Genomic DNA, 12,917 nt, shown 5'->3' with positions numbered 1-12,917 from the left:
TGTTGAATGGACAGATTTTGAAGCATCCACCTTTCCTACAAGCTCATCACGAAGTAGATTGCACCTCTTTCTGCACCATTAGCACTTAGCTAGTTAACATTTACCCTGTTCTACTGTGGTGTATGCACTTGCCCCATAGACAGCTGTTAGGGAGAATTCTCAGAAATGTGCCAATTCCTCTCCACCTTAGAGACCCCCAGCACTTTTGCTGAACTCTAGGACTTTTTAATTTTGAACCTGGAGAGAGCAAGACCTTTTTCCCCACTCTCTCATGTATTTTACTGTTATTTAAACTGTTTCTTGTTGATTATGGAGCCTGACAAACTCCATAGGCATCACCTTTTTACATTGTGAGACATAGCACCTTCAGTGCAGTGACGCAAGGAAGTCTTTCAGATTTCCCAAAGGTTTAAATACCTTCTCTGGGATAAACTACTGTTTCCGAGCAGTGAAGTAAAATTGACTTTACTTACATTTGTAACTTTCTAGACCCAGCACACACACTCTTACAATAGGGTGCTGGGTTACTTAATATCCCCTTTGTCTAGTTTCTGATGTAACATTTTTATGTTGCTCATTCTACAATTAATGGCTGGTGGCAGTGGTTTACTTTTAACTACCATTAGGAGTTTTTACCGCAGGCTCTGTTTCCTGCTGCAGTAAGGCACCCAGGGGTGCCAATTTTGTCAAAATGGCCCTGGTCATCTTTTGTTCACCATTTCTTGTTGGAAAGGTCCTTCTTGAGATTTACTCTGCGCGCCAAACCAGGTTTGGTCCCTTTGTTTGTTTCGTCTTTGGTGGGATTCATGAGTGCAGTCCGCCTCTGGCTCCAGTAGGTCTGGCAGGTGCAGGAAGTGAGGGATATGCCGGAAGCTCCCTGTGCTTCATCCCCTTTGTTACAGCAATGCACTCAAAGGTGATTGGCTGGCTGTCCACCAAGGACAGCCACCCTGCTGTGTGATTGACAGCTAGGCTGGAATGAATGGGAGAAACCTGCATAAGGGCGAGGCTTTTTGGCTTGGAAGGCAGAGTCGACCACTGGACGAAGGAACCCGAAGAGGAACTTGGAAGAGACGCCTGCTGCAACTCCTGGACCGTTGGTTCGCCCGGTGAAGCTCTGCTGCTGTGCTGAAGCTCCGAATTCACCTCGACTAGAGAATCCCTGCAAGGACGACTTCTCCCCTTGAGTTGATGGGTCCAATCAACTCCAAAGTGAACTCGTTTGGACATCCTCTCGAAGCTGGCTGTACTTCCACTGCTGCTGGAACCGAAGTGCCAGGAAGAGGAACACCAAATCGAGTGGATCGCTTTTAAGTCAGACCTGAGCGTTAGGACGATCCTCTGGACTTCCATGATGCATGACTGACCAAGCCTGAGCCACCTCTACAGAGTGCTGGATCCGAGAAGCAAGGAAAGTTTGAAGTGGTATCCGAGAACCGCAGTGTTGCTATTTGCTGTCAGACGCGAGGAGCTGAAACGGCAAAGTGCCACGGAATTGAAGTTTGCCCTTTGCTGCCGCCGACCGTCCCGTTGCAGGGGTCCCCATATGTCCTCCCTCTTGTCGCCACGACTGAGGCCCAGGAACAAAAGGATCTGCAGAGCCACACTAGAACAGGAGCCAGCTGGAACCATTTCTTCTAACCAAGGTACTGTTAAGTTTAAGAGAACTTACCTCTTGTCTTGTAGCTGTACTTGTTCTCAGTTGGGACTGGTCTTGGTTGCTCCTGTAGGGTTGCTTGCTTCTTCTACACCTCACAAGACTCACAGCTTGTGGCCCTACTTGATTCTACTTTTTCTACAAAGACTTCTAAAACATTATGGAAGACTTTTTCTTACCTGCAAGAAGTAATTCAGTGTACCTAGACTTTTGCCCAATTGACATTGGCTGGCCTGCCTCCCTGAATGACTTCTCACCTCTGTGCATTTTTACCTTCCTTTCAAGAAGGTGTTAACTTACTTTGCATTGGGGGGTTCAAAAGTACTTACCTGCTTCAGTATAGTTGTGTGATCTCGTCTTATTCTGAAACCTTTTCTTTGACACCAACTTTAGTATTGCTCTAAATGTACCAGTGATATATTAATATCCACAGTATCCCAACTATTTAAGTCTCCTGACGGTGTACGAAGTATCTGTGTGCCATCCCAAATGGGTACTTGCCGATTTAGAGAAACTAAGAGGGTGTATTTTGAAGTGTATTTGTGTGTTACTATTATTTTGCCGCTTGACTGTTAAATTAATAATTGTTTAATCAAGAAACCTTAAGTATACGTGTTTATTTGGATACTTGTCACTGTGAATCTCTGTAACTCCCCTACTGCTCAAATTGATCCCTCTTGAGATCAGCCTGGCTGCTCAGCCACACTACCAACCTGTGTAGTACAGACGTATACCAAAGGTTGGGTTCCTATTGTCAGGAGGTCAAGGAGGTTGTAGTGCACCCAAAGGATACGGCTCCAAATTTTGCTTAACAACAGCCATGCTGCTAGCTTGCCTAGCAGAGATGCATATGCAGTGCTTGCACAGAAAACAATTCTTCCATGCCTCTGGAATGCCTACCTGTCTCCAGCACGAATGTTCTGCACACCGCCCGATTATTTCCAGCCAAATTCTTCACGTAATAATAAGGTTCTACACTGAATACTAGCACATGCCCGGTAGCAGCGTAGACACTCAGCTGAAGAGCATCACTTGCCCACCTTAGGAGTGGCTAACGGAATTCAATACATTTTTATTACAACACAAAGGTAATTTGTATGTTGAACTTATTGCAAAGAAATGTTAACATGTCTATGTTTTAGTGGAAGTCATTCTGGGATTAGAATATTGCTTAAATGATCTTCATGGATGTGTTGGGTCAACTATTTTGTGCCAGGCACTTTGTAAGAGGCAAAGCAAGGCTGCATTGGTCATGAATGAATGAAGGGTTGCTTTATTTGTCTATGCTGGTATTATAAACCGAGGTAAGATCTCTCCCCCAAATGGATGGACAATGGTGTTCACGGGCAAAGTGAGGGGAGATAGATATCTGTGAATTGTGAAGCCCAGCATCCCTCTTTCCCGGCCCACAGTACGGACGTGTGATGAGGTAACACATTGCCTCTGCGGTGATCCTGTTGTCCCCATCCTCACCTCCCCGGTCAGCTCTATGGTGCCCATCCCACCCACCCTACAGTATTAACGGTTTAGGGGTAGGAGGGACAGCAGATGGCATGTGGTGGTGGCCCAATATGATGGTGATTTGCCACTTCGGGGATGGCCAGTGATGTGGGCTGGTTTGCCTCTCTTTGGGGTACTTTGGACCAGTAGGGGTCACAGGGCCCAGGAGGTGGGATCAGGATGGAGTCTGTATAGGTTCAGGGCCGCCTGGTATCACACCTAAAAGGACATGGCGGGGAGGGAGTAGTGGCGGCGCCTCGCCATCCTACACTGCCATAGGGGGTGTAGTGGACCACATGTCATGATGGTGATTCAGGTAGTAGACCCCAGTATTGTGTTCATGCTTTTTTTTATTAATGAAATGTTTCTTCAGTTTTTAAGATTGTGTGTTTATGACATATCACGTCTCATTTAAATGTTTGATGTGTAGTAAATGCTGCTAAGTATTCAACCTAAAAGCTGTCCAACGTGTGCATTCTGCCCCCTTGCTCAGCCCACTTTACAGAGGTTATAAACATAGTTCCCCATAACCCCATCTTATATCTAAGAGATAGCGTTGTGGAGCATTACATAAAACTTGTACAGTTCATCAAGCAGACACCACTTAAAAGCACATATAAAAAGGAGACAGTCATGGATTTACAATACTTCTTTAATTTAAGGCTGGAGCATCACCATTTAGAAACAAAAAGTATTCATACAAAGTAATAAAACAAACATATACAGTTACCCACTTTAGGAAATTATTCATTGCCAAAAGAATAGCACTGATTCTGAATGTGATAGTGCCACATCAATAGTCTAAAACTAGTCATGAACATTCTTAAACCATACCATATAACCCATGTTTCAAGGTTGTGTAAAATATTTGAAAGTATTTCACGCTCTGTATGCTTTGATAAACAGAACTGGACTAAAAAAGCCTGCAAAGCTGTAACTTTATAATTGAGGGACTGCATTTGTACATTTAAAACTTTAAAAAATATAGATATATGTATATATTGTTCTTACAGCTTACAGTGCATTCTGTGCTTTTAAACAAGTATTTTCTTTGTAGCAAAATCAAGTATGAACGCAATAATGGGATATGTGATATTAATTTTTCTGTTGCTTAGCCAAGTCTTTACAACACCTTCTGTGGTCCTTTCATAAAAAAATGTTTTTCCAGGTGTTGTTTTGACAATGGGCCAATCCCTCCAACATGAGCAATAAGGGTCTGCGAAACAGAACATGTGCTGCATATCCTCATAATAAATCTAGGTTTATAAGTACAGATGAAAATAAACAATTGGCAATTATAGTTCCTAGACTATGTGGTTAGAAAGTACAACCAAACCTTTGAATAAACACAAAAAGCACACTCCACCACCCCTATATTATCTGTTTACTAGGATTGTGTTCAAAATTGATTTTCAACAGCAACATTTCCTAACAATTGTGCTATAAACTGACTTTCAATAAAGAAATCTCTCTTGCTAAGGCGGCAGAATTAGGCCTGGTGACCATTTTTTAAATGGTTGACCAATACAGTATGAAGAGCACTCCTAAAATATAGATGAATATTTAAATTTTAGACTCAGTCCTGCTGAGCCTACCGGCATTACACTTCAACAAATACCTGGAAAATGCATATTACAATACTCGCTTGTAATACAGATTTCTCATAGCATGCTGAAATTTGGCCCGTACATAAAAATAGATTAATTCACCTTAGATTAGCAAAACTATAAAAACACGTTATTCAAATGGCCTTACCATCTGTACAGTTTGTCATTCACAAACTAACATAGCTCCGTCATTCTACATTTTTCCAAAACCTTTCCTGAACAAAGGACATATGGTTGAGTGTGACTGCACTTATAAACTAGTCTGAGCTACGGGTGGGCACATTTAAATGTCCCTGACAAAGCACTACAAAGTGCAATCAAAACTACTTTGGATTTCAAATACTTTTACCCTGTTACGTTTTTGGTTCCTCGCTATTAAGACTGATTATTTGGAATAACAAATTAAGAGCTGCATGCATTCGTAAAATGTAGCACACATCGCATATAGTATAACCCAAATGCAGAAATAATGTCACTATCGAGTGAATTCTTACTTTTTTTTTTAAATGCTCAAAGTATAAGTATTCTATCACATTATGTTATAATGCATTGGTTGGAATTGTTCAGTATTTAATTCACCTGACGCAACAGAGAAGACAACATACTCTACCATACAAACACACTAAGCGTTGTTTCCACACGGATGATTGCAAGACCTACTGGAAATATACATTTTAAAAAGTGCCATTGTACCCATACATAAAACTGGAATGAAGACATCTCGGCCCGAGGGCAGGCTTCCTGAGTACTATTAGAAAATGTGCTCCATACAGGAATTTTAGTGTTAATTAAAAAATAAATGTGTATGTTGTAAGGGCACCTTTTACAGCACGTTTGAACGGGTTATTAATCCCAGCTCCAAAGGTACCAGCCCATAATGTGCCTCAATAACATCAGAACAACACTTATTCCACACAATTACTTAAGCTGAAACCCATCAAAATACTGCAAGTTGGGCAACTAAACCATTTTGTTGACTACTTGAACTACCACATACTGAACTAGCCACCGATTGAAATATGAACTAGTCTACAAATGTACATAAACTTCTGCAAGGTTGAAGTCCACCATTTCGAAAATTGTTTCAGGAATCTACTAGAGTGTAGGCTGCTCATTTCAATTAAAGGGACCAGAAAACCTGCTAATGCGATGCACATGGGCAAAAGTGCGCCAGAATTTTTAACAACTGGATTATTTCAAGCTCCACATACAAGTGTGCAGTTCTCACTTTCTCTATCCTTGATTTCATTATACCTTTTCACCCATAGCTAGTTGAATGGTAAATGTGCCTTTCCCTTGTGCAGGGCACCTACTTTACAGACTCTTCAGATGTAGAATAAGTTATAGGAGAGAAATCTTTGGCACATGTTGCTTTGTTGGCTTTTGTTAGATTTGCGTACAACTACAGTTATTGATTCACAAATAGCCTGTACAGACAAAAAGATTTTCAGCTGGGTCTTGCTTCAGAGTATGCATGGCTATGCATGACAACAGGTTGTTGAACTGCGGGTCTCAGAGATGGGCGTCAGCCACATACACGTAGGTCATATTTCACAGAACTCCAATTTTGTTATTCCAAAATATAAAATGCGAAAATACCCTACCAAAGCAAGAGCGCTCTGCATTAACAGAACATATAATCAGGCAACCTTCACAAGTTTGCCAAAAATAAACAATTATCTTCAAATAGAAATGCAATTCTCACTTGAAAAGGAACAGCTGCGTTACTCTACTTGAGCATGTAATTATTCTGCATATAACAGAAGCAATGAGATGGCGAGGGATAAGTATTCACTCACCTTGATAAATACATTTTACCCTTGTAAAACATAAATAACCTGAATTATCAATGCAACGAAACCGCAGTTTGAAAGCCAATAATTAACGTTTTTCAGAGCCTACAAATGTATTCTTTTTTGGTGAACAGCTTTTTTCCTTTTCACACTACATTTAACCACATAAAAGCAAAAACAGGTCAAATGTATGTGCAAAACATGTAGCAACTCTTCCAAAAGAATGTATAGCCTCTCTTTCCAAATAAGACCAGAGTACACAGAAGTTATTTTCAAAAACATAAAATTTACAGCTGAAAACTAGATCTAGCTTCTGTCTCGTAACTGTTGCAGTGCACAGTAGTTGAGTTCTCATGAAACTAAATATTGCAAAAAGAAAAATGCATAGATCTGCAAACAAGGCAACAATCACTTCATGGCAACTACTTTGGAAGTCCTCTGGCAATTATAAACAAGGGCAAGAGACCCATTTGAGGAATCACCGCAACTATGAGCAGGCCTTTGCTAAAGTTTTATAACCGAGTGAGAAACTTTTTTTTTTTTTAAACAGTAGGTGAAAATAACCAAGTGTCCTCAAATGGCTGCCAGCATTCTTATTTAATCTGAGGGGCAGATCTATCATTACTTATTGTTTTTCTTAGCTTCACTCCACGGCGGATCATTGCTAACATATTAGTCTCATTTGGGGTGAGGAAATCTGACTGGAGGCTATCTGAAATTAAACTGGTATCGGTGCTCGTCATTCTCTGGAAATGAACAGCTGTGGCGGTTTGAGGTAATGGCCTACTTTCTATGATGCTGTTCACTGCTGCAGTTTTGATGTTGGAATTTACTATGATCTTCTGCGGGCTGGTAGGCGATGGATTTGTGTGCATGGAATAAGGGTATGAGGGATTTGGTACAAAAGCGCAGTAGGGCGACTGAATGGCACTGAGACTTTGCACTGAGGTACAGAGGCCTTGCTTCATATGTGGAAGATCAGTTCTAGCATCCTGCACATTCACAAACTCCTCGCTATTTGTTCGCCCACCAAAGAGCCCAGCAGAAAGCTCTGCATAGTTGGATGCACCCACGGGAACCACTGGCGTTCTTATAGGAATGGGCATGCCGCTTATTGTGCCACGTCTAAAAACAGGTTTGCCAGAAGGTTTTCTCCTTATGGTGGCCACATATGGTGACCGTACAATTGGTTCAGGGTCTGCAAGAAGACTGACTGTAGAGGCAGGTCTCTTGGTTTGAAACATTCTTCTGTAATTCTGACTGATGTCGCTGTTTCTGGGAATTGTGGAAGATTTGTCAAAGTCCAGCTGGTCTGTATCTTCTTGCTCACCATGCAACGAAATGTAATCATACTCTGCAACTAGAAAAAAATAAACAGATTGAGTACATTCACATATAAACAATAGCTGCTTTGTAGGCACACTAAACATCTGGACAACAATTCTATCAATATTTGGAATTGAAGTGAAATAAACGAGAGCCCGTTATTTGCGGTGTATTAGGTAGCAAATAGCCGATAAATATTTTAAATCACTATTCGAGAAATTAGGGTCTTTTAGAGCAGAACATCTCCCGCTCGTTGAAGGGTTTTTCAACCCCACTTTCAACATGAAGGGCATGGCTTAGAAAGGGTTGTGTGGATACTCATGCAGTAAAGGCCAAAACGGAAATAATATTTTTCTGCAAGCCCAGGACAATGAGTTGTTTGGAGTGCACCTATTGCCGGTTGAGACTATAGCCAACATTGGATGGTCGTTAACTCTCTTCTTGCCCTTAATTATAACAAAACTGGGATGATGGTATTATGCTCAGACCAATGGCTAAGAAAAATTGAGTTAAAATACAGCCATCTGAGGATACCGAACTGCACGATCCACGTGAGATCACATGTGAAAATATTGGGAGTCCTGCTTGACATGAAGAAACATGTTCGCCAGGTGAAGGCCTCTTGCGCATACGTGAGCAAGCTTTTAAAGCCAATTAAACCATATCTAGCTACCACAAATTGGTCTATAGTGGCCTCTGCACTGGTCAATACATGTATTAACTATTGCAAGAGTGTTTTATTTGGCAGTACTAAAAACAATGTAAAAATTCTTCAAGTTACCCAGAATGGAGCCATAACGGCTGTATGCAGGAAAAACAGCAGGGAATCTTAACAGATACCAGAAGATCGTTACATTGGCTTCCTGTCTGCCATCATAACACTCGAAGTTCTTACCCTCACGCATTAAATCTATACATCGGGCACTAGTACGCAGAACTTTACGATCCAATTGACTAAAAAAGCTCACTATCCCCAACATAAGCTTAAACATTTTGGTGGCACGAGCTTCTATATGTGTGTGTGCACACCAATTTTGTGGAACTCAATTCCACATAGCATAGCATGAGTAAAATCCACTGTCTTGCCAACTTTAAGAAGGTATCCAGTAATATTATCCCCATATATTTCGTCACAATACATAATGTTGCAGGGAAAAGGTTGTGGCAACATTATATATGGTGACCATACATAAATGGGGATAATATTACTGTATACCTTCTTAATGTCGCCAATAAATTGCCATGCAGGGTAAAAAAAAAAAGGTTGCAGGGGTGTCTCCCGCATGTTCAATGTGATAAGGTCCCTCCAAAAAATGGCAATTTGTTGGCGACTTTTTTGCCAGGTGACATTTTTGCGGGGACTTTATATCACATGGAACCTTTAAGAAGGCAGTCAAAACCTACCTTTTTAATTCTAAAGATTAATCAATCAATTGTACCCTCCATTTGACCTGACCTCTCGGTACGTGAATTTGTACTTCTTGTGTTGGATTGTTTTTGTTTTTTTCTTTGTTTGCGCACAGAGGCCTCTGGGCGTGTTGCACTATATAAGAAATTAAATATTACATTCTTCTTAAAACAAATGAACACTTTAGTAGCAGACAAAGTACATGTCCTAAATATAGATAACCAATTGCTCATTTTATAAATGCATGGATAACGGATCACTGATGCTTTACAAAGACAATGGAAAGGACCAAAGTAAAATCAAGCCGCCAAATTAAAGTGGATTTACAATCAATATCACCAATTTTGTTCATTGGAGTTGATCTGAAAATAAAACGCTGGCATACATACAACTTTTTTACATATATTAATATTATAAAATGAATTACGATATTGAATATAAAAATCAACCGAGGCATAGCACCCTTAACAGCTATTTGTAGCTCCATATCAAGTGCGCTAAAGCAGCCTTCCCAAGCAAAGGGCACAAGTAAATATGCCATTGTTGCTCATGGGGCTGTATGCACAATGTTAAATGATGTAGCAAAGTCATATCCATCTTCCAACCATTTATCAAAATATCTTTCTCTTCTACGGGAAATGTCAGAAAAATGACATTGTTCAATACCATCATCACAGAAGTATCGGGTAAGAGGACAATGGACCAAGACTAAAGTCTGTCGTTCAAAGTCTATGTATACCCTGACATGCTCTGCTCTCAGTTTCCTGGGAAGTAATTGGCCCGGGATGATGAACATCTGCTTAAGAGATATATATATATATACCGATGACGTGCCTTAAGCAAAGTATCTCGTAAGAGAAATGGATGGATACATATATATCTTTTTTTGTGTCTTCCTGTTGGTCCGCCTCCCCAGTCCCATCCATTTCTCTTACGAGATACTTTGCTTAAGGCATGTCATCGATTGACCCAGTGTTAGATCCTGCCAGCTTGCAAATTACAAGCAGCTTAATGATTTTCCCTACTATACTTTGTCGTAAACATGAACCTTGTGTAAGCAATGCATATGGCAAGCATCAATTGCACAGTAGGTGTTTATCTACCTGAGGGAAGCAAGGATTACACCCTGGGTAAAATATAAAGGGGCTATTGTAGATTAACCAACAACAGAGTTGTGAACCATGCTTCAAAAAAGCACTGATTATTTTATCATTTGACCTGTCTGGTGTTGGTAAATCGAAAAAAAGCTTATTTTTTCATGTTTGACTCAAACTTCACTGTGAATTCTTTTCTCCATTGAGTCATCAACAGTGCCATCTACCCAGAATCTATAAGGGAAAATTGAACACCTACTTCAGAACGGACTCAGAAAGACACATTACTTAAGTGGGACAAAGACCTAAGTGGATATACTTATGGCTACTTAAAAAGAATCCATGGTACAAGGAATAAAAATGAAACTTGGCAATATTATATTCCACCATGTGAGAGACCCTCCTGCCCCCAAGAGGAACATTCCCTTTGTGAGGATGAGGAAGTCCATCTTTGATCCATAAGAAAAATATTGTGCAGTCATTAATAGGGTATCATGTACTCAAAATACATGAAGGTGAAGCCAAACATTGTATGAGAAATCCGTAATCATCCACAAAACAAATTCATTCTACCAATAATGTGTAAAGCTATATACAAATGAAGTTAAACTCCACTATTTCCAAATGGGTAAATCCACCGATTAGATAAATTGCAAGCCTGCACTGCAAAACCCTCACAGTGATATGGGTCAACCAGCACCAGACTGCATTATCTTTACTAGAGCTAATCCAAGATTATCCTATCCTGATAATTAATACTGGGATAGTGTAAGTAATCCAATGAAATGGCATACTGTGTAATGGTGCCATCAAGAGGGTTCTCTGCATGGCATATTCTTCCTGTCACAGGAGGGAGTCTCACTATTATGTTCATGTCAAGGGCAGACTAATGTGGCACATAAAGAGAATACGAGAGTACATCATATGCAAAGCATCTTAATTTAAAACTTGATCTTGATACTTAAGTCTTTCATGAGACTGGTTTAGAGACGGACGAGCTTTGAACATTGAGCTATCTCCCTGCAAAACTCCATGTATTTCTGAGGAAAGATGACCAAGTGGTTTACAAATAATGACGTTAGGAGTCTGGTCAGCAAGTAGGGTCGCACAATATGGCTACATTAGAATGGTGCCCTAGCAGGCAGAGTGTTGTCTGAAAACTATAAATCAGCACATTTTTGGCCGATGTGGAATTAAACTATAGTGTTGGTCTGGTGGCTGATCACCCCCAAGACAATGGTGTCTCCAAGCAGATTTGCCAGGTTATACATTAATTGTAAATGGTTCTATAGCATTGAAAGTTCCAAAGACTTGCACTATGGTGTACTGATCTCAATACCATCCCTCCCATGCAGGCAGGGTTTAGAAAGGGGCTGCCCAAAATCGTCAAGGGGTTCAGTCTGTTATTAATTTTATACAAATGTGTAATTCTCAGGAAGCAACCCATCTACCTAGCCTTTGTGTACCTTAAGGCTGCATTTGATACTGTCTCACAGCCTCAACTGTGGCAGTCCTTCGAAAATCTTGATATACCCTAGCCCCTTAAAGGAACAGTGCGCTCAAAAATATTATTGCCTTAAAAGATGGGCAATAATCCAAAATATACATTAAACATTTTTAAAAAATAAAAAGTTCCTATGTAAACTTTTGAGCAAACGAGGCTCAAAGCGTTTACATGGGAGCATCCATTTTGCCATTTCAGGCAGCCTCCTCAGCTCATGTTAAGCTCTGCCCTGGCGGCACTAAACAAGCAGCAAAAGCCCCCTACTGGGAGCTTTTGCTTACTGCAGCCAGAGCAGAGCTCAACATGATCCGAGGAGGCTGCCTTCACTTTCATTTTACGTTTTCGGTGCTCCCCAAGCCCAGGGAAGCACAGAAAACAAAGTGAAGGCAAAAAGCAAAGGCACAGCAATTACAAATACAACATTACATTATTTGCGATTGCCGTTTTTGGAAAACCACGGAAATCATAAATACAAGAACGTTGGATTTCTGACTGCGGTGGCTTCCACGTGGAGTCTCCTGGGCTCCCTCAGGGTTGGGGGAGCCCAGGTATAGCAAGCATGTAAGTTGTTTAGCGTGTTGGGTAATAAAATCAAGGTGGTAAATACGTTAGACTACTTGTTTATAAGACTGGATACCTGCCTTTCTTGGTAGCCATTAGTTAAGTGCTGTTCTCCATTAGGACAGAGGTGAAGCTGTGCAACCATTTTCCAAGAAAGTTTTAGGACCATTTAATTTCATGTGCATTTGAGGTTTACAGTTTGCAGGCTGTCTCAGCAGCAACATATGGGGTGGAGGTTTGGGGTTACATTGACACTACAAATATTCAAACTATGGAGAGTGAATTTTTCAAAAGTTTACTGTTGGCTTATAGTGCCCAGTCAATCCCATCCCTTTCGAGGTAGGCCTGAGGGGCATTATTTACAAAATAAAATGAAAACCCTTGCTATATTGGGTAGAGTTGTGGACAAATGGTCTACTTAAAGACTACTTGATAATCTTATCTGACTTTTTAGATCTTCCTGTTGC

At 40.6% G+C, this 12,917-nt stretch overlaps 1 protein-coding gene across 5 annotated transcripts in view; it reads right to left on the bottom strand.

Annotated features, from left to right (window-relative positions):
- Positions 1–7,018: 7,018 nt before the first annotated feature.
- The window catches only part of LOC138581130 (protein MTSS 1-like), an 885,917-nt gene continuing 880,018 nt past the window's right edge, over positions 7,019–12,917 (bottom strand). For 4 of the 5 annotated variants that reach the window (XM_069652219.1, XM_069652221.1, XM_069652223.1 and 1 more), the window contains one exon: positions 7,019–7,917. In XM_069652219.1, the coding sequence (XP_069508320.1) occupies positions 7,151–7,917 (767 nt within the window). In that variant the 3' untranslated portion in view covers positions 7,019–7,150. The remainder of the gene's footprint in view (positions 7,918–12,917) is intronic. The other variant, XM_069652222.1, reaches the window with a different exon arrangement.

This window comes from Ambystoma mexicanum, chromosome 3p (assembly GCF_040938575.1).
Source record: "Ambystoma mexicanum isolate Mex_15411 chromosome 3p, UKY_AmexF1_1, whole genome shotgun sequence".
In the NCBI taxonomy this organism is placed as follows: Eukaryota; Metazoa; Chordata; class Amphibia; order Caudata; family Ambystomatidae; genus Ambystoma; species Ambystoma mexicanum.
This window is presented reverse-complemented; position numbering and strand designations above follow the sequence as displayed.